Consider the following 21,328-nt stretch of genomic DNA (forward strand, 5'->3'; position numbering starts at 1 on the left):
AGACAGTGAGTTACAGGGGCAACCACAGAAATGCTGCTTGGATGTCAGAAGGAACAACATGAAACACTTGTAATTATTTTCACATTACGTTTGTTGGGACATCAAAACAATGGAGAAAAACTTAAAATGGAATATATTCACTTGCCACAGTTGCTCTCTGCATTCATCAGTGCTGTGTGCTCCTCCGCTTCATGTCAGGAGCTGCACCAGTTTTATCCTCAAGATATCATTTTTCTCTGGTTAGCCCTTTCAATAATTAATTGGATCCTTCTACAGCATTCTCTTCTTCACCCCAAAGAGTCAAACCTTTAAAGCAATAGGAGGAGGGAAAACTCTCTACCAAGAAAAAATCAGTAGCTTAATTATTTTGCTTTCTGCAAATATAATTTACTATATTTGAATATGAACCATCTCTAAGAATAGACAAATTATAATCCTTCCTATTTATTTTCCCTCCTCCGTGTAATAGTAACTTGGATGAAGTCAAAACACTAGAACTTAACATCTGGGAATGTCTAACCTACATAAGGAGGATTTCTTCGAGTGGTGCTTATTCCTACAGTTCAGCCTATGAGCTTACATCTTCCCCTGAAGATACAAAATAGTTTTTGTTCTTTATTGGCAGCTGGATCTAGTTATCACCTGTTTTCTGGTATGGCTGCTTCAAAGACCGAAAGGAAGCTTGGGCTGCAGATTCTGTCAGCAAAGGCAGTGGAACCCAGCAAAGGGGCAGTGCATCTGCTTAAAGCTCCCCCTGTTCTGTTTCATGCAGCAATGAGTTTTTCTTGAAACTATTATTGTAGTCATATACTGGCAAGGGCTTGTAGGAAACACTCATTTTGCATTGTTCTTGACATCTCATTGGGACACAGAGATACACAGATTAGTGAGTTGAAACAGGATACTGGGAAAAAGAATGAAGTGTCCTTATTACCCATTAACATTATTATCTATTTTAAGAAGGCCCAATGAGACACAAAACAAGTAACCCAACAACTTAGCTGTTTTCTTAACACCTTGAGTGCTGTGCAGGGAAGATGCTCAGGCACTATCAGTTCCATTAATCCATAGAAAATTAGAATTTGGCAAACCCAAAACAAGTACCTAAACCTGTGTCTTATCTGCCTAACTTCTTTACTGACCAAACACGGAGTTACAGCCACACGGTTTTCAGTGTTCAGCCCAACACAGCCTGAGGTGCCTTCAGCTTTGATCATCCAGTATATGCAGTGAGAATGCTTGGTTATAAGCCCACGAATTGCACACAGTCACCTGGTGAGATGCTGTCCTCAAAACCTTGATAAACCTTTGGAACAAGACAAGCAAAATCCACGTATGATCCAGGTGAAAAAAGTATACAGCTGCACTGACAGTGAACTTGAAAGTGTCTATTGCTAATGAGCAGAAGCAGAAAAAGTGACAGCAGAACAAAAACATCCAGGGCTCTGCTTAAATGTCCCAACCTTGGTGTTGTTTCATTGAGTTCCTTTTTACTGACAAGAATGGCTATACGCATGAACTTTATTGCAAACTCTGACTTGTATCAAAAAACCCTCTCTGTCCTTTAACCCATGTGGATTCAGACATTTGATTGTACTGTTATCTCTGCCCCAGCATAAGGATACATTCTCTCATCCTTGATTTTTTCACAACTTTATCTGAAGTCAAATATTCACATTAATCCTCACGTACATTCCAAAGCAGATGGACACCAATCATGAACCAAGCTGCAATTCGAATGAGTTCAAAAGCAATACAACATTGATAGTACCACTGTCTCTGCTCTTTGCTAAGCTGCAATATTACCTGGCAAGTTTGTATAAGGTGTCTTCATCTCTAACCAACCTGGCAGCAAGGACAGTCCCAGAAATACCAGCCATGGACACAAAAATTAATAGCCTGCCAGCAAGAAGTTCAATACCTGGTTAAAGACTAGGCTTTTACAATTGTTATCTACATAAGCCTCTACAAAGCAGAATCCCTTTTCTGTTAACCTCTGAGCTTTACATTTAAGGACAAACACGGAACATTTGTGTCTGTCATCTACAAATTCTGAAGATTCCAGTTATTTAGAACAGTTACTCTCAGATCACCTTCAGTTCAACCATATTCGACAGCAAGTGTCTTTTTATATTTCTATTACTAGAGAGCAAAAAAAAAAAGTGTCTGCCCGCTCAAAAGTAATCATACAGAGCTCTAGCAATTCAATCTGACAGTTTACACTTAGACTTATGGGAAGATAAGCCACAGACAGGAACACTTCTTCATTTAAAGATATCTTTCTGTTCATCGACTCAGACTTTGGCTGCATCCCTTGTAGCATACTTTAAATTAGTATTTGGGAAATTCAAAATGCCCATCAACCAGAAAGGAACAAGACAAGAGGTTGTGTACCATGTGTACTCTACTATAAACACGGAATGAATATTACTGTCAGAAAAAGGTGTGGGGGGGGTTAAACATGCAAAAGCACATCTTAAATGGTGCAATGTTTTATATGCCCCTCAACAGCCCATATAAGAATGTTCCTGTTTATTCCCAGGACACTACACATGCTATTTAACAGTATTTAAGGCTTGTACAGACAAGATGTTTATGTGAAAAAAAAATTATTAGCCATTAGACCACTAGCAATTCCCATGGAAGAAAGTTAATTTTATCTGAGTAGAATTAGACTGAGGTTATTTCTTCTACTTCTCCCAGAATGGACAATATTAAAAACAGAGATCTATACTAACCCTGTAAATGTAAGCCAAAGTGGTGAGTTCTGTTATGTATACCACTTGCTTTTAGTATGGAATATCAGTCATATCTGCAGGGGTAAGATTACTACAACATGTGTGTTTTCCCCCATATAGATGATGAGGCATGTTAGCAGACAACCCAATTCTCCAGAAATCAAAACAACATTCAAATAATTTCCAAATGACTGCTGCTATGTAAAAACACAATTCTTCAGAATACCAGCACCCAATGTGGCTTACTAGAGCCATTAAACAAACTAAAAATTTCCTATTCCTTTAGGACACAGAAGAAGGCCCAAAGACTTTATTTTTGTTTTGACACAGCATCTGTAACACAAGCGAGCATTTTAGGTACTCACATAACAGACAGTTTTACACCTGGACATTTTATGATGCAGAAGACATTGTTCCAGAAACAAAAGAAAAAATGGAAAAGGGTTAATCCAGATGTTTGGTAACACAGAGGCTGGCACTTGGTAAAACCCAGCATTTTCAAAGCTTGCAAAAATAAACCTCAAATAAGCAATGACTTAGAGCAGGAAGTTACCATGTCAATGCTTACAGATTAGATTTTATTAATTACCTTGTCCCAGACTGCAGCTACTCTCACACAGCTCTTATCACTGACTTTCAAGAACAAGTGTCTTTGAACAACGTCAAAAAAATCTACTTCATTTTATTTTAAGCATTGAAACTAGTGTTTGTTTCAAAGTGTGGTAGAATAAACCATTGTTCAAAACCACTGACCAACCCAGTATAAATCAGTATCAGATAGATATCTTTGTAAGATTTCCTTTTCTTTAAAAACAACCAATTCTACACGTTTTCAGTAAGTCAGGTATGTTAAAATAACCAGTCAGACTTCATTCAAATGAATTAGACAACTTTTACTAAATGATGCATTTAAACCAAAATGGAATTAGAAAATAGACTTAAATCCATTTAAAAGAACTTGCTCACTGTGTCAGAAATCAATATATCTCTTGCATTATATAATGTGCCAGTTCATAAAACATAAGTTACTAGAATCCTCAATTTAACATTTTCAAAGACAATACTGAAATCAAGAGTTTTACATCTACTGATGCACATTTAGAATGGTATAAATCTGCAGCCTTCCCCCAAAGAATCTTAACAAATTTGACAGTATTCAGTAAAAGCTTTTGTACTTGTGCCCAATAAGTATTGCATCCTAAAGCATCACAAATCTGTGCCTTTGGTTTATCCTACTAGATATTTTGTAACTTCTCTATATCTTGCCATTTGCCAATGTTAACTCTTTTTAATAAAGGAGAGAACTGAAAAGAAATACTGTGTAACTCTTGATCACATACAGAAATTATTGCTACTCTATTACACTACAAAGCAGAAGTCTATACAATAGTATATGAAATTTGATCATGAAAATCCAAATGATGGAATCTTTAGTGATGTAAGCCTTACTATAAAGTTGGATATTCCTGTAGCATTTTCAGCTCACCACCCATCATCTAGCCTATTGTATGTTGAAGAACATCCATTTAAACACACCCTCTTCTGAAAAAGAATGTCAACTTTCAAAGGCTTAGCAAACAAGGATCTTCACGTTCTGTAGAACTATGTAAGATGAATTTTGACGCAGGTAGGAAGTTACCTGGAAGCTAAGCATGCCAAAGTTGTTTCATGCTAATAAAACTAAAGCCAAGGTACCACTAAATCAAGTTACCAACTAATAGGCAATACCATTTTTGTCCTATCTAAGTTAAATGAAGTGCCATTGCACAGTGTAATGTCAATAATTTAAAATAGCGTAGTGCACAAACTCATTGTGTGGCAATTTAAGTTAAAAGGTCAGGACAGATTTTTCTGTCTTAATGTATGTTGGCTGCCAAGCTGCCCAGTCCGGGCATTTGGGACTCAGTTTGCCTTTTAATCACTACTGTACTATAAACTTTGCATTATAATGTTGCACACGGCATTATGATGAAAAAACAGGGGATTAGGGGGAGGATAAGAGATCAATGGCTGTTCCAGAAAGCCCCTTCCTCATATCAATTTCAAAAAGCCAGGAAATAAGACTAGATACCATATTCGTATCATTCTAGCTACAAAATAACCAAAGTAAAAGCAATTAAGCAACAATAAGACCACATTACACAAACAGAACATCATGCTCTCATCTGGTTTAACTATTACACTAAGTTTTAACTGGGATGTTGGTCAACTTTAAAAACCGTGGTAAATATGAATATGTAGTTGAAATAGTTTTTTTCTAATTTTTTTCCCTCTCTATGCTGGATATTAGAACTTGGAGCTATACTTGTTACAATACAGTGTCGCACATCTTTCTACTAGAAAAAAATTAATAAAGATCCTTTACCCGTCTCTTTAAGTTAAACGTGTGACATCATAAAGGGTGTCAAATGGCTGGATGGTTTTACAGTGCACACTTATTATATACTGTAATATGGAGTTTTGTCCTTGACAGATCTGATGGTGTTTTCTACATTATTTCCTTTCTTCACCTCTTCTTCGGTGGATTAGCTGTGCGAGGTGGAGTGACTGGACGCCCAGAATTCAGTCCACCATACTGGTACTTGGCTTTCTTTTCAGATGGTTTCAATATCTTAGAGAAAATAAAGAAGTTCCTTTGAGACAGCAACAACTAAGAACATTTCAAATACTATTAAGCCCACATGAAACCTTGTTTAGCAGGAACAACGGGGATGAGGATGGTGGGGGGGTGGAAATCACATCACAACTCTACAAATTTCTTAGTTCTACATGCAAGAGTAACAGCAACTCTAAATCCTTCTAGTTCTACCACTATGTTGAGGTGGAAAGGGGAAAGAAAAGGGACTAAAAACACATCCAGGAAGGAATAGGGACTAAAATCTGATCAAAGCAGCCATATTAAAAGGGTCGTCCCTTTAACCATTAGTTTGTATAACTGTGTACTCCAATCACTAGTATGACTAGGTATGACCAGAAAAAAAAAATCACCCAATTAAACTTTAAATTTTGAAATGAGTATTTATATAGATTGAACAACTTAATATGCAATAGTTCAGAAAACATAAAATCCCAGTTTTCTGGAGAACAGCTGGTTTGCAGTTCTAGTTGTTCACAAATGCCAGCCTCCTGTGCAGACCTCTCTGTAGCCCAAGAATATTGCTTTACACTAACCACCAGTACAACAATGAGCACACTAACATGGTCCATACAGCCCAACACCTACAGTCAACTTGATGCACAAATATACCATACCTGGAAGGAACACATCAGAGTTTCATCCACACTCATCATGCCACCTGCATTGTCAAACTCTCCACAATAATTTGGAGCTGAGAATAGGGTGACCAACTGCCGTTTAGCAAAGAACTCGTATCCATCTTCAACCACCTGTCAACACCAGAGAAATCAATAGGGCTTACATATGAACTTTTGAAGAAAGAAAAGAATCTTGAGGCAAACTGGACTTTACATAAGAATGATAAAGGAACTAATCAAAAAACTATTTTGTGTCTTGACTTTCAGACAGGACAAGTTCACTCATTTTATCTTACCTGACACTGAATGCCAGGCCAGATAGCATACCCCACATCTGACACTTCAAATGTGAAACACACAAGCTTGACTGTTTAATATTTTCATAGTTAGAGTCCAATTATACACCGCCAGCATGAGGATTCCCTGCATTTAATGCATTATACACAGAATGTGGTTGTTTGACCTAATTAGCTTGGAGCACACAAAGTCTGGATACCACCTTCACTGCAAATTGAAACAATTAAGTTTTGCTTAAAGTGGTGTTGATTGCAGAGACCTCAAGTGTAGGTGATTTTAGAGAATCAAAATTATAAAAGAAGAGTGATTCTGCCAGATCTTGCCTAAGAGCATAATACACCTTTACAATCATGCAAGTAGTATGATACATCAGCTAAGAATGTTCCCTCTTTTGCCAAATAAAAGCTTCATGTTACAATGTAGTACCAGTACACCCAACTGCTTACTTTGGTGCGGTCATCATGATCTTTTATAAGATATCATCCCTCTTTTATGAAGAACTGAATCGACTATATGAATAGAGCAAATTGGTAGTAATCTTGATCAGCAGTTAAGAAATCTAGTCAGCATGTGGAATCAATACTAAATCTTCTCTAATGTTTTAGCAGTAAAATTACAAAGAAAAAAATTTAAGTGTTCTAATAGTGTAACCAAGCCTAACAGTGACACAGAATAAAGAACCTATTTTTGTTTCACAGCAGAAGGGAGCTTCTAAAATAGACTAAATAATGAAACTGAAATGTTATACAAGAAACTGAAACCTGATGTCCACCTAACTAGCACTCTTGCTTGAAGCAACCTAATAAAAAAGTGTGCTAAGGATTGACAATGCAAAAACAGCCTGACTGAAATTGGAGGAAATAAAAACAATCTACATCTAAGTACTCTGAATAGCTGAATCAAAATACTGGCAACAGTGAAAGATTTTATGTACAGACTTGTTTGTAGAGATAGTCAAAATGCATTTAATATTTCCATGAAGCAAAGCAGAGGTAGTTTAAGCCAGAACTACCAGGGAATTGTCTACTGCTGAAACTGAAGAACTCAGACTTCAGTGTAAATCTCAAATTCAAGTCACTCTGCCCCTTTAAATCTGGACACTTTACCTGTGATGTTCACATACATCAGTCTAACATTTAACAGACAGTACAAAAGGAAGAAATCCAGTGTTAGTATTCTACTCCACTGACATTAGACATTATGTGTCAACATGAGCCAGCCGAAGGACACAGCCTTTATAGGCCCTTTATTAGAAAGATTTTTTTCTCTAGAAATAACAGTGCAAATTAAGTTCCAAATATACACTACTGATAACGAGCAGGAGAGGTTTTAAGAACAGCAGCAAAATTCATACCTGATGAGCTCGACAGATCAGATCCAGATCATGACGATTCAGAAATTTACTGACCACATCAGCACCAAAAGTGAAAGAGACTCCACGATCATTTTCACCCCAACCTTGCACATCTTTGTCTGGGTCAGACCACAGCAGGTCACAGAGCAAACCTTCAAAAGATAATAAAAGTGAAAATAAAGAAAATAAGCCTTAACAACAAATGCAACAATACTTAAACAGAAACTCAGACAAAGAGTACAGTCTGTAAATCTGGAGATTGTTCCCCCCACCACCACCGAAAATGCCTTGAGATTAAAATAGTTCTCTGAAATAATCTTTTATTGCAATATTCAGTGTTTTTACAGTGAGCATTTAAGGAGTTTAAAAATATTAAAGTGCATGTGTATTAAAAGGCAAGCATCAAATTCACAAGAAATTCACCAAGAAAGCTTAGTTTGAAAGCTGCAGTAAATGTAAAAGTCCTATGCATGGCCAGTCATAAAGGCAGCAAGTAATTTTGTACACTAAGTTTCTGAACACGAATAGCTTTGATTCTTACCCTTCCTAACATGCATGAGGAACCTTAGATGACTAAATCAAAATGTAACAAAGCAAAACACTGATACATTGTTTCATACAGCACTGTCAATTTGCTTGGACCCCTGTTGACTGTTTCAAAAAACCCCGTGACAGCCAGTCTGGAAGCTAAGCTAGAACAATAAGCCTCTCTGGCATTTTAGCACTGGTCAAGATTTTTTTTTTGCTGCCAACAAAAGGTCAGCCAACTCTGAAGTTAACACCGGGTATTAAAAAAGATTTCTCTAGATCAACTGCAATGCCTTTACACATATAGAACTTTCCATAAATATTAGCATGAGAGCAAATTAGGCTAATCCAACTGCCACACAAACAAACCCCCCAAACTTTTGAAAGGTACCCCTAATGGCTTCTTATCATGAATTTCCAGCAAGTGACAGAAGCTGCTTATGTGACTTAAGTGACTCAGCTATTTAGCAAGTGCTTTGTCTTCTTTCCCCAAAATCAAATAATCTTTAGGGTCATACAAAACAAAAGGCAAATCTGTCCTAAGAGGTCTTTAAATTGCAGTCAAAGTTGCAAAGCCTTTTTTAATCAGGCTAGAGGAAGTCATCATAATGATCTAATCCTAGCACAGCCACATGACCATCTACCAAAACTTCTGTATCGACACAAACATTCCCTGAGTGACACCCCTCCACAAAGGGGTAGCTTTGAAGGGATTGAAACTTTCATGGAAGTGAGACTACTTCAGTTTATTTTTAATTTTCCACAAGATTTACTTCCATTATGTAAAACTAGTTTCCTTAAATAGGCCCAAAAGATGAAGACCTTTGTCATTGTACCACAGCACACATGCCTCTGATGGGACATTTCATTTTAGCTCTGACAGTACACACACAGCTATTGCTTCTGAAAGCAAAATTAACACTATGCAAAACAAAAGCCTTTTACAAAAAAATCTCCATACTTATTTTCAGGAGGTACTAAGAAGAGAGATGATTTCAGTGGAGTGTCCATGGAAACAAGAACTACGTTCTGTAAGGGCATTCCTGAAGTGGGGGTGAAATCCCAAATGCTGTGAAGTAAGAGCTGTATTTTTCAAATTTAATGAGGAAGGAGACAAATAGAGCAAAGCCCAAAAATACTTAAACACCCAAGAAATTTAACTTTGTTGTACTGTTCAACTTTGAACAATTACATTCTTGGATAGACTAAAAAGTTTGTGTGTGCCTAATCAAGGCAAGGGGAACTAGCTCTTCAGTTTCCTTTATCTTTATTTAGATTTCTAAGATGTTTTAAGGGAAACTTGTGAATAATGTATCCAAAAACATACCCTACTCTGCTATGACAAACAACAACAACACATACAACAACCTTTAACATATATAGCCTTTAACAGATAACATAGCCATCATGAGCAACAAGGCTCACATCCTATGCAGGCACCAAGGTATACTGTACAGCGAACAGAGGTTACGTTAAGTCACTACACTCCTTGCACAGAAATTGATTAAACCTGTTTCATCATTAAGACTTATTTACAGTAAATTCCACGTCACTCACCTGTGTCAGGAACATCTGTAGGTCTCATAATTCTCCGGATCTGCTCCATTGACTGGAGATCTGGAGACAGTCCTGTAAAAGTACAAGAAAACAAGTGACTCATATATGCATTTCACCTGTGGAAAGGGTTCCAGAGAACACAAGATTTGAGGTTCAAAGGCACACAGCATCCACTGTTTCCACTGCAACATAAACAAAGGCGATTTGCTATAAGACAATTAAGTTGCTGGATAGAGGACAGAGAATAATGCAAGTGAAATTACCAAGGGGTTCTCATCACCATCCTTTTAGCCATGGAGGTTGTCATCTACTGTAGCTCAGCTGCTTAAGTCAATTATAAAAATCACAGTACTTTGATTACTAAAAAAACCCCAAAAAACCCAAAACACATAGCACAGACAGTTATTTTTCAGTAGTTTAGCTATTAACACGCAACTACAATTAAAGCATGGAATTCCAAAGCCACCCTTTGAGGAGTTTACACACCCTAAAGCTCCTCTACTTGGGGCATAAAGGCATGAAAGAGAGCCTGCTAGATCCTATAGCATCTTAATACGTCCTTAAATAAGGGTCCTAAGTGTTTTAAATTACTTAGGCCAAGGTATCTAATTAAGAAAGCTGCAAATTTGAAAATGGAACATGAAGACCCAAGTTGTGATGAAACACATTTCATGTTAACAAACCACAACAATTTGACTCAGTCCAGAACTCTGAACAGGACAGAAGAAAGCTGTCATTGGAAAGGTCATTTTATGTGTCATTTCACCATGTAAATAATTTCAGCTAACATCAGAGTTATGCACAGTGGCAATGTATATGTTACAAGAACAATGATATTTGCAGGAACCAAAGCATTTGATACAGACTTGAGGAACTCTTCAAGTATGAAGATTTTAGATTATTTTTCTTGAAGCAGTCTTATGGTAAAAGCCTTCTGTCATCATCAGCTTGCAAAAACTGTTTTCATATTCTTGCTTTGAGGTTGTAAAGGATGGCAGAAATCTAACAGTAAACTACTTAAAGGGGGTATTAATCAAGTCTATAAACACAACAACACAGGAATAATAATATAAATTCCAGTAGACAATCACCTTTTAAACTTTGACAGATTTACCACTTCCCCTTCGCCAATCTGATCTATTTGTACACACATTACATTAGCACATGGCACCACACCCAGAGAGTGCAACGGCAGTCTCAGTGAAATAAGCATGACTAGTTTGTGACTTTCTATGAAGCTACAGCTTTCAGCATTTCAGGTTGCACCCAAAATAAATCTTTAATCTCTGGAAGTGTTCAAGGCTAGGCTGGATGCGACTGAGCACCCTGGTCTAGTGGAAGGTTCCTTGCCCACAGCAGGGTCATTGGAACTAGGTGATTTTTAAGGTTCCTTCCAACTCAAAGTACTCTATGATTCTTTAAAAGGCAATGTTACTACAAATCATGCCTCAACCCTGTGGCTGTCCATTTTTGTGCTATTTTGCATTGGAAAACAGCAAAACCTTAAAGAATTGCCTGCAGGTTTGCAAACTGTAACCATTTCTTTGCCCAAGTATTTTCCTAACTCCCCTTGCACAAAAAAATAGCTAATATCTCAAATTCACACCAACAGAAAAAAGTCCTACATGATCAGTGTTAAATGGAGGATATAAGAATGCTAAAGCTCACTGTAAAACTGCTGACAGTAAAGTGACTGCTAAAACCTACAGCGTACTAAAAGTACACAATTAAGCTGTCTTGTCACAACAGCTAAGCAGAGGGAAAACAAAGAATTGTCATTACTCCTGGCAGACTCATCAAATTTGATTTGAACCACTCTCTGACTGGGTGGAATTGGTAAATAAAGTGTGATAGGTACTAATTTTATAGTGTAATCTTTGAATACTATGTAAATCATGTAGAATTAAACATCAACATCTAGTTAGCTGTCACTGATGTCACAAGAAAAATAAAATTACAGAGCATAAAAATACATAAATGCAGTTTTTTACTGTACAAACACAACTCCCATCTCAGAGCTTAAATCCAGTGTGTTAAGACCAATGTATTCTATCAATATGACACTACAATATGGACTTCATTTATAGAAACTTGAAACTAATCATCTAAGTTCTCCAAAGATTAGAGCTAGAGAGTGGTGTCATACATAAGAGGACCAATGCTGTACAGAATACAATGCAGAGAAAAAGGGAGAAGTCAGGAATAGTTATGGAATAAGCTTTAATGAAGTGAGATAAAGAGCAAAGTCAAAAGTTAGTTGAGAGGACAGCCTTAAAAACAGGACAAATTCTGACATGTATGAGGAATGTGGGAAGAGAGGGAGATGATGGTAAAGATACAATGAAAGATCCTCTCACTAGCATGAACATTTAGAGACAGGGGTAGCAAGAGAGGTTTGAGTTATATTGCAAGATGGATAACTCAAAACAGATGCCCAGAAAAGTTCAGGTAAGAGAGATTACTCAATATATTAAGCTACTGTAGACGGCCTGCTGGAGTTGAAGTTAGGTGCCTTTTGTTTTACTATGTTATGCAGTTTTGCAAAGTTTTATTATATCCCAGAGGACAATATTTTTAAAATGAACTATGCAAAAATGCGCAATATAGTAAAAAAAGGCACCTACCTTATATCAATATGCTAGCTTCAACCTCCAGCAGAGTTGAATGGTTTGTGTTGCTGCCTCAGTGTCTATTAGAGTAGTAACATAATGAAAAGGCGTTGACAGTCCATTACTTCATTGGATCTGGAATGCAGTTTGGATAGGACTGGAGCAAAGTGGGAAAAGGGCAAAACTTATTTCTGTGCTGGATGTCCACTTCCATTTATAAGGAGCACACAGCACATTAGTAATCTTTTCACTTTGTTTCACAGCTGCAGATCAGTTCAGAGTAGCAATAATTTCAATTACAGGCTAAGCCTATAGAATTTAAGGGGCAATTAGCAATGAATAACAAAGTAAATACTGCTTTTCATAAGAAGATCCTAAAGTATACTATGCACAAAATAACCTCTTGTTTGGTCAAGTAGGAAAATTTTTAATTCACACATGCTCGTCCCCCCATTTACAATGAAACTTTAAATATTTTTTCTTGAAATATAGCTCTCGAGGCTTCTTTCTCATAGTTCAGGTCTCAAATGTATACACACAAAGCTACCAGTTTTATCATAGTGTTCTGCTCTATCTGCTAAGCTGCTTTGTTTATCTTCCACCTAAACTTAATTGTTTGCCTGAAACATTCCAGTATTTTGTTACTATTCATTCTCTGTTTTCCAAAAAAACCCAAAATTCTAAAACATATGTTGATAGTAAAGCAGTAATTCTTTCATAAGCTGTTTTGGAGACAAATTTATTACACGGGTTTTTAGCCACTGATATTTGGCTACCTAGGTGCAGAAGTGACTCTATCTCACATTCTTAAAACTATGAGATCTAGTCTGTAAGATAGATACCAGTACTTAAAAAGAAGAGAACACTACCACATAGCTTGAGAATAAGATTAAAAGATGAGGTGTAAGCAAACAAGCATTTTGACTTGTCAGTGGTACCCAGAAACTGGCAGACCCAAGTGTATTACTGCATTAACTATGTTTTTACAGGGACTTAAAAATATCTCAGAGCATGTTATGTGTAAGACCCTATTAGTGTATTCTAGCAGGCACTGAGGGCAGAAGCTTTCAATACAAGACACAAGAACACTCCAGATGATTTTTAAAGCACATTCCATACAGGCATAGCTCTTGAACTGATACCTGTAATTAATAAAGGCAGGATGGCAGCCATCAATAGAACATTATGAAGTCTGGAAGAGTCTTCTCAGGAACTCTGGGCTACACACTGTTTCTAATTCCAAACAGAGGTGTTCAAACTAGATGTTTCTGCATTGCTTTCATTTCCACTAATTTCCATCTCACTGGCAACACAGGTGTGACATCTACCAAACCATTTCTAGATCACTCAGAGAAAGGCATTAAGTTGCTTATTAATGGAGGTGGTTGCAAACACGGCTGCAAAAGGCAGGATGGCTCTTTCTACATGTAATTTAAATTCTTGTCAACTGTTTGACACTGCAAGCTTCTGAAAACCTGTTAAACATCATTCATTGCCTGTAAAATCATAGCAAGGCCTGTTCTACAAAGATGAGAGCCCAAGTAAGTTCCAATATTCAGACAAGTCACAGCCCTTGATCAGATCAACACCAAACATTTTTTTCAATACACTAACAGGGCAGCACGGGACCAGGTACCCACAGAATGTAGACTGTCTAGCAGCAAAGGCTTTATGGAGTCCATGCAATCCATGCCTAATCTGTTCCAGTGTTAACAAATGTCTCACTTCAAACTGTGGGCTTGACTGTATGACCTCAGAGGTCCCGCCCACCAAAGTGTTGTGAAACGGTTAAAGAGGCTGAGAGTACAGAGCCAAGGTTACTAGTGAAAACCATTCTTCACCGCTAGGGATGCCACCATTAGCGAAGGCTGCACTGATATATAGTAACAGCAACAAATAATGTGGCAATAATTACAGCATTAAGTAACCTTCAGAGAGGGATACAGTGATGGGAATACTAACAGATGCACTTCCCCCTCAGGCACAAGAGGGCCATGTGTATCAGGTAAGAATGACGGTCTACTGACAAGTGCACAGAAAAGTGCACAGAAAAGCCCACACCTTTACAGACAACACAAGGTTAAATATCTCTAGTTAAATATCAGGAACACGCAGTCACACTATTTGGTATAGCATTAACCCGAAATCAAGTTTAGATACAGCCTTTAAAAGCAGCCATCAGCTTACCTCCATGACAACAGAAGATCTTCTCATCCACAATGGCTGCAATAGGCAGGCAGTTAAAACAGTCTGTGAAGGTCTTCCACAGCTTAATGTTAAATCTCCGCTTGCCTACAAAAACAGTGTGTGACATTAAAAATCAGCTTTTTCTTCCTAAAGACAACCTGTAACACATATCAGAGCCTAAGCAAAAATGTTAGCAAACTGTCTTCATAGGACTGTATGTCTGCTAGCACACTTACATCTCAATCGGTTACAAGAGCATTTCAAGGACAGCAGAAGAAAAAATAGTAATGCTCCAGAGTGACTTTAACCTTGGCTTGGAACTCAAAGTTTCAAAGCTGGTTCACAGATTATTGAAACCCTTGCATTACAAGAGTCACTACTACAAGTGTTTCCAAAACAGTATTAGTCTGTTGTAGTCTTCCAAAAGTAATAGATTTTGCTTACATTCATCATAAAATCCATAGATTCGATTGATGCTAGCACACTCATGATTTCCTCTTAGGAGAAAGAAGTTTTCCGGGTACTTGATTTTATATGCCAGTAATAGGCAAATTGTTTCCAGAGACTGTTTGCCTCTGTCTACATAATCTCCAAGGAAAAGATAATTAGCTTCTGGTGGGAATCCTCCATATTCAAATAATCGAAGCAAGTCTGTATACTGACCATGGATATCACCTGAAAAAAAAAAAAGATTTTACCAAGGATTAGTGTAACAACATAAAGATTTATACAAGTCAAGAACTTAAGCCAGCTAATTAGATTTTATCCAGTGATATTAAAAAAAGGCATTAATATTACCTTTAAAAACTTTGTAATACAATATGCATTACAAAGATAAGAACGAGGCTTGTACTAAAGCTGAAGTACTCACAGGATATAAATAACTCACCATATCTGCACAACTCCTATGTCAGGTATGAAGCCAATCTGAAACCCAAAAGCTACAAAAAAATCTTCACAATAAAGCATAAGCTTTTTAACCAAACTTTAATTCACTTAAATGAAAACAAGTCAGAAAGAAAACCTCTAATTGAACAGGTATATGACCAGGAAGCAAATGTACTCAAAAAAGTCACATTATTTACTGCAAAAACAGATCAGTGAAGAATTCAAAGACTGGAGAGGAACTGAACACTGTGCTGGCAAAGTACACTTACTTCAAAGGTCAATTTCCATAACGTTGCTGTTCTAAGAATCCCATCCTCCAGCATTTAGACTAACTCCTCTTTTGATGCAAGTAAAAATCAAGACAGAGACTCAAAGACTCCATCCCTTACAAGATACTCAACCCTGCAGCTTGTTGTTAGGAAAAATATCTGTCATAATATCTGTTACTCTTCACACTGCCAGCTTTACAACTAGGCTTTCCATGGAACAGCTCTGTGTGGCATTTACACCACCACAGTGCATCACATCAGAGCAGCCAAAGCTAAACTATCTCTTAACTGTCCACATGGGTTAAGATGCCAAAGCTGCTCTACAGTAACTTCCAGCATACATGTAATGTATTCCAGCTGACTGGAAAACTTATTACCAGAGTGACTGGATGCAAAACAGATATGCCAAAGGCCTTCAGTATAAGCTGTATGCCATTTAGATTCAGTACCTCCAGGTCCTGTACACTAAGCACCACATAAATGTATTTTCTCCACTGCTGCTTGTTCAGTGACAAAATCCTGACTTTGCGCAGCAGAGTTATTTTCCAGTAGAGCACGAGCTACTACAGCCTCAAAAGAGAAAAAAAGAACAACTCATGTAATTTTTTTCAACTTAAAAAAGAAAAAAGGTTCCCAAACCTGTATGCTCTCTGGTGCAATTCAAAGCATACAGTGATAAAAAGAGTACATGCTGTATTATATTCCTTTAAACTTTCCATGAAAAATGCAATACTTCCTCCTTTAGGCAACATTCTCCCATAACTACTTCTCACTCAGGGAGAAGAATCACTTCTCCAATTTTCTTCTAAGAGGTGATCAGTATCTACTACCCAATTTCAGTCAATCTGAAGCTCCACTGGCTAAAATCTCTTTCACACCTTGTAACAAGAATAATTTGTATTCTCACTGATATTTAAAAGTCTCTGGGTCACAGCCTGAAGAAGCAGAGGACTCCTCAACAAATCGTTTCTATGCTGAGTCTAGTACTCCAGAACCATGTTATCAAATCCCCAGACTTCAGCACTAACAGAATTAACTACCAAGTAAACACACTTCAGAAAATATTATTATGTTGTCTATAACTACTTTCAGTTACACACATGCACTGAGGGACAAATGCACTTAAGGGGTAAAAACATTTTACAGAAACAATTTTACAAAGGTACCAAAGCATTTACCATTCCATTCAGGGCACTTAGCATTTTAAAATACAGCTTCATGTGAGCACAAGTTGAAGTCTACCAGATATAAGACTTACATTAAAAACCACATCTATTTTTAAATGGACATTTACATAAGAGCATCTTTCATCTTACATTAAAACACAGCCATTCGAGATGTAGAGCTTATTTTGAACTGACTTGACTGTAAGACAAGACAATCCTATTATGGTTCCTCAGGCATTGCCTGAACATGCAAAAGTAATAGTTCAAAGCAGTACCAGCTGCATATTTTGCTTTTGGTGAAAGCAATCATCTTTCTTTCAGTTTTATCTAAATGCAGCTTTGACAGTTGTTCCAATATGAAATTTAGATGCACCTGGCACTTCCTGGTACTTTCACTGTGTTTGGAATCCGATTTAAGATAAATGCCTCATTTAGCTGTGCATTAGCTACACCTATTACTCCACACCTAACAGTCCATTCAACTGCCTCAATCTAAACAGATGAGGAGGACCTTACTTTGGAGTGGACCAATTATTCTTTGCAGACTTTGACTTATGTACAAGCTACCTGAGTGTCCATGTTTTCTTCATCTAGGAATACAATAAGACTTCACCACAGTGAAAAGTCTTAAGAAACCACAATGTGATAAAGTTGCATTTTACCTTCAACTTTATGTAATTAGGCAAGCTGGGCTGGTTTTAGCTCCCCACCCTACCAAGCAATTAGTCATTTAAAAATGACTTTGCCATTAACGGTTGGTTTGTGGGTTTGGCTGTTTTATTTTGGGGTTTGGGTTTTTTTAAATTGGTAATATCCTCTCAATGTAAGAAACATTGCAGACATTGCATCTGCCAGGAAGAAGCTAATCTATGTTAGAGGATGTAAGTAGTAATGAATACAAAGATTGTTTCCCCTTTAATGACACTTCAACTAATCTAATTCAAGGAATTTTATGCTTTCAAAGGCATTGTCTATTGTTAATAAGCAAGTTGAAGGATGATTACAATCCAGTATTTACAAAACTTTTAAAACATTTTTTACAAGCTTGTAGTTACAGTGTACTTTGGAAGAAGTGTAACAGCTTATAAATGCTTAGTGAGGTAAAAACAGACATGTTTTATTTGTGTTTCAAAGTAATACTGATGTTAAAACATGCTGTAAAACTCAAGGAATTTGTTACACGCTAACTAAGCCTAACTTAAGTCTGCATTCAGTTTTACTTTCTCAATTGAAAGACTAACAATGCCTTCAATTTTTCAAGTGTTTCATTTCACGAGGTCTTTGTTTTGTTTATGCTTTGAAGTGAGCAACTGCAGCATGAAACATGTGGGTCTTTTAAAAGCAGCTGCTTTCTGAAATAGTGATCAGAAGAGCACCAGCTCTGTGCAGGCAAGGAACAGGTTGCAAAATTGGCACTAGATGAGGGCACAAGCAGCCCTTATTGCCAAGGAAACTTGCTCCAAAATAGCATGAGAAGCATCAGCAATGTACCAAGTGCAAGCTGCTTTTTCTTCACTTAATCCAATCAAAGCTGAAAACTACATTTCAGCTACCCCCTCTAATCCCAACTCAAACCCATTTGCCTGACTCAGTATTCTTCCAATCCCCCTAGCATAGAACTAGATTAAAACACCTACATAAAAACGTATGTATCAAGCTTACATACCACAAATTTTCAGAGGTGCCTCTAGTTCCAGAAGAATAGGCTGGCTAAGAAATATTTCCCGTGATTTTATGCACAAGCCCCGAACTTCTGCTTCGGTCATCTGAACAATCTTCCCAGGACGACATCCTCGTACTGAAATGAGATATTTAACAGTTGAAGATAACTACCACACAGATATACAGCAATAGCTAAATGCAGATGATCTATATTTAAAACCTATATTTGACAAAAAGCCAGCATCACATGCTACATATGTACCAAATACCTTGGAATTATGCTGTCCAATGAATTGTAAAATTAATCTCTGATACTGTGGTAATCTGTGCGTAAAGATCTGTATGCATTCCTGTTTAGTAAGATCTCAGAACAATTTAAGCTGTGCTTTTGTCCATATCTGAATAAATAGCAATTTTAAGAAGTGTTTAATTTAACAATTCCTTTATGCTAGAGTATTCATAAAAGACAAGAAACAACTTGAGAACAGAGAACCTGAAAACACTTCCACATTAGCACAAGGTAAACTTCTTTAGGATTGTTAAGTTCAATAGCACTAGTTAAATACAAAGAAAAAATCAAAGGCATTATTATGTTTAAATAAACTGAAACTGCCATATTAGGAACATCACACTAAAAACTAGACAAGTTTGATGAAACTTTCATACATAATGGATCTTAAATTACTGAAACCTTTACAGCCAAGAACATTCTAATTAGAAATTAAATTGAATTCTCAAAACCTGTAAGTCAGGCACTCAGACCTATATTTAGCATAAAATCAAAAGCATTTGCATGTCATTGCACTCTAACCAATATCCTCTGGAAAGTTTATCTGCAGCTGCTTCTTCCTACAAGTATCTGTATGATTCCTGTCAGAGGCTTTAATGTGTCTTCAATGAGGCAGCAAAATAGAAAAATTGTGTTGTCACTTTGGCCAATCCAGTTCAGTCTTGCATCTCAGCATAAACCAAACTTCAGAGTTCAAACGAATAAGCCCGAATCTCTCAGTGTCTACAACAGGTGAACATCCTGTCCTGCCATCTGTTTTAGGTGAAAGCAACATTCAGCACTAAATCATGGTAGTACCTTCAAGCAAAGATAATATGCAACTTTTGCAGCTCAAATCCAAATGTTTTCAAATTCATGTATAGTAAGACTTCATAAAAAATTTACCTGCAATTTCAGTTAGTCTAATAAATTTGTGAACAGAAGAGCAAAAACTAGTTCTTCACACACAGCAAATTCCTAGGTCACCTGCTTTCCCTCTTCAAACAGAAGAGTAAGCTTGTAATTTTTTTTTTTTTAATTAACATAACCTCCCTTTTGCTTTCATTTCTGCTTAGTTCCTAGAAAACCTATATGGAGGAGGTCAGTATAATTACATCTATCATTATCTACATAGTGCAAGGGGGAAGAAAGGATGTGATGGAAAACAGTTTGTCCTAGGTCACCTAGTACTGCAGTCCAAAGTGTTAAACTCAAAATGCTCTGCTCTGGTTATCACTGCGTACTTGTCCCAGTGTAACTGCACCTCTGACCATACCTGTAGCAGTCAGGGGCCCTGCAAGGCCTCCCTGGCGGTTACCCACCTAAGACAAGAAATGCAGAGTCATGATGAGTGGACCAAAGTAGCCCCTCTTCCGCCCTTGGACCCTTGTTATCTCTCTGTAAGGCTATAGGTCGTGTTCTCCTCAACCCTGGCCATTGGACAATTTCCAACACCCCAGTAACCTACATAAACCCCCATCTCTGCCCAGTTCAGCAGAAGAGCTGTCACTGGAAACCTTCGCGTGACCCTGATAATAAAGACACCGCTGTGGAATTCCACAAAGGCATCTCCTCTCTCAATCCCTGCGTCTGCCGAGGCACCTTTTTGAGCTCAGAGCTGAAATCACTTAAGAGCTGAACTCACACAGCTGGAATCACTCAATAGTGCTCGCTAAGGTTGCCTGCGGCTGGGAGCTAGCCCGAGGGACCCAGAAAGGTTGTGCCTCATCAGCACAGCGCTATCCGGGACACCTATGGCAGCAGCTGCCCAGAGGGCCAGACAGACCCCCGGGACCCTAGGCTGTGATACATGCCAACACTGTGCTATAAATATTTATTTTTAATAAACACCAGACACTTCTTAGAGGTTAAGAAGCAGTCACAGGAACACGTGAAAAGGCAGAACTGAAGAGTGGTTTTCAAAAGCAAGGAAGAGATGCGAAATTAGATCCTGGGACAACTAGTTTGAGTGCCAAAAGAGCAGGAGGGATAGTACATCTGAAGTTGATGATATATTGGAAATACTTAGCTCATTAGAAACTCACAAGAAAAAGGCTGTGTCATACAGGACTTCTTTTAGTGACACTCAGTGAATCACTACCAGGTGATATTTATGACATGCTAAGTCACATTCCTCTTGCTAATTAAGATTTCAACTACACTTGAGAAAGCACACAGCATTTTAGCAACACGTTTTTTGTTATTATTCCTCATGCATTAAGATATTCACTTACATATTGAAAAATACAAAGGCAGACATAAGAAACAATCAATGTGACTTGCAAACAATATATGCCTACAGGCTTCCATTTCATCACATTTCAAAAAAATGAGCTATGTTCTTACAGATACATCTTCAGCCCCATTATCAGCAAAAAACCACAAACAACCAAATAAACTCAGGCTTGGCAGCTTTGCACAGAACTTGACTATCTACTTTGCAAGGTACCAAAATGTTCCAATAACCTTAATTTCAAATCCTTGTGTTCCAATAGTTTGTAATGATCCCCTTCAGAGACCTGGGACTCCTTCTGATAGGCACAATAAACT

At 37.5% G+C, this 21,328-nt stretch overlaps 1 protein-coding gene across 1 annotated transcript in view; it reads right to left on the reverse strand.

Annotated features, from left to right (window-relative positions):
- Positions 1-3,015: 3,015 nt before the first annotated feature.
- PPP1CB (protein phosphatase 1 catalytic subunit beta) overlaps positions 3,016-21,328 on the reverse strand; it is a 28,743-nt gene continuing 10,430 nt past the window's right edge. The window contains exons 2-8 of the mRNA XM_068185519.1: positions 18,515-18,646; positions 14,970-15,200; positions 14,526-14,630; positions 9,730-9,801; positions 7,645-7,796; positions 5,991-6,125; positions 3,016-5,349 (exon numbers count right to left, since the gene is read on the reverse strand). Of these exons, the coding sequence (XP_068041620.1) occupies positions 5,245-5,349; positions 5,991-6,125; positions 7,645-7,796; positions 9,730-9,801; positions 14,526-14,630; positions 14,970-15,200; positions 18,515-18,646 (932 nt within the window). The 3' untranslated portion in view covers positions 3,016-5,244. The remainder of the gene's footprint in view (positions 5,350-5,990; positions 6,126-7,644; positions 7,797-9,729; positions 9,802-14,525; positions 14,631-14,969; positions 15,201-18,514; positions 18,647-21,328) is intronic.

This window comes from Anomalospiza imberbis, chromosome 3 (assembly GCF_031753505.1).
Source record: "Anomalospiza imberbis isolate Cuckoo-Finch-1a 21T00152 chromosome 3, ASM3175350v1, whole genome shotgun sequence".
In the NCBI taxonomy this organism is placed as follows: domain Eukaryota; kingdom Metazoa; phylum Chordata; class Aves; order Passeriformes; family Viduidae; genus Anomalospiza; species Anomalospiza imberbis.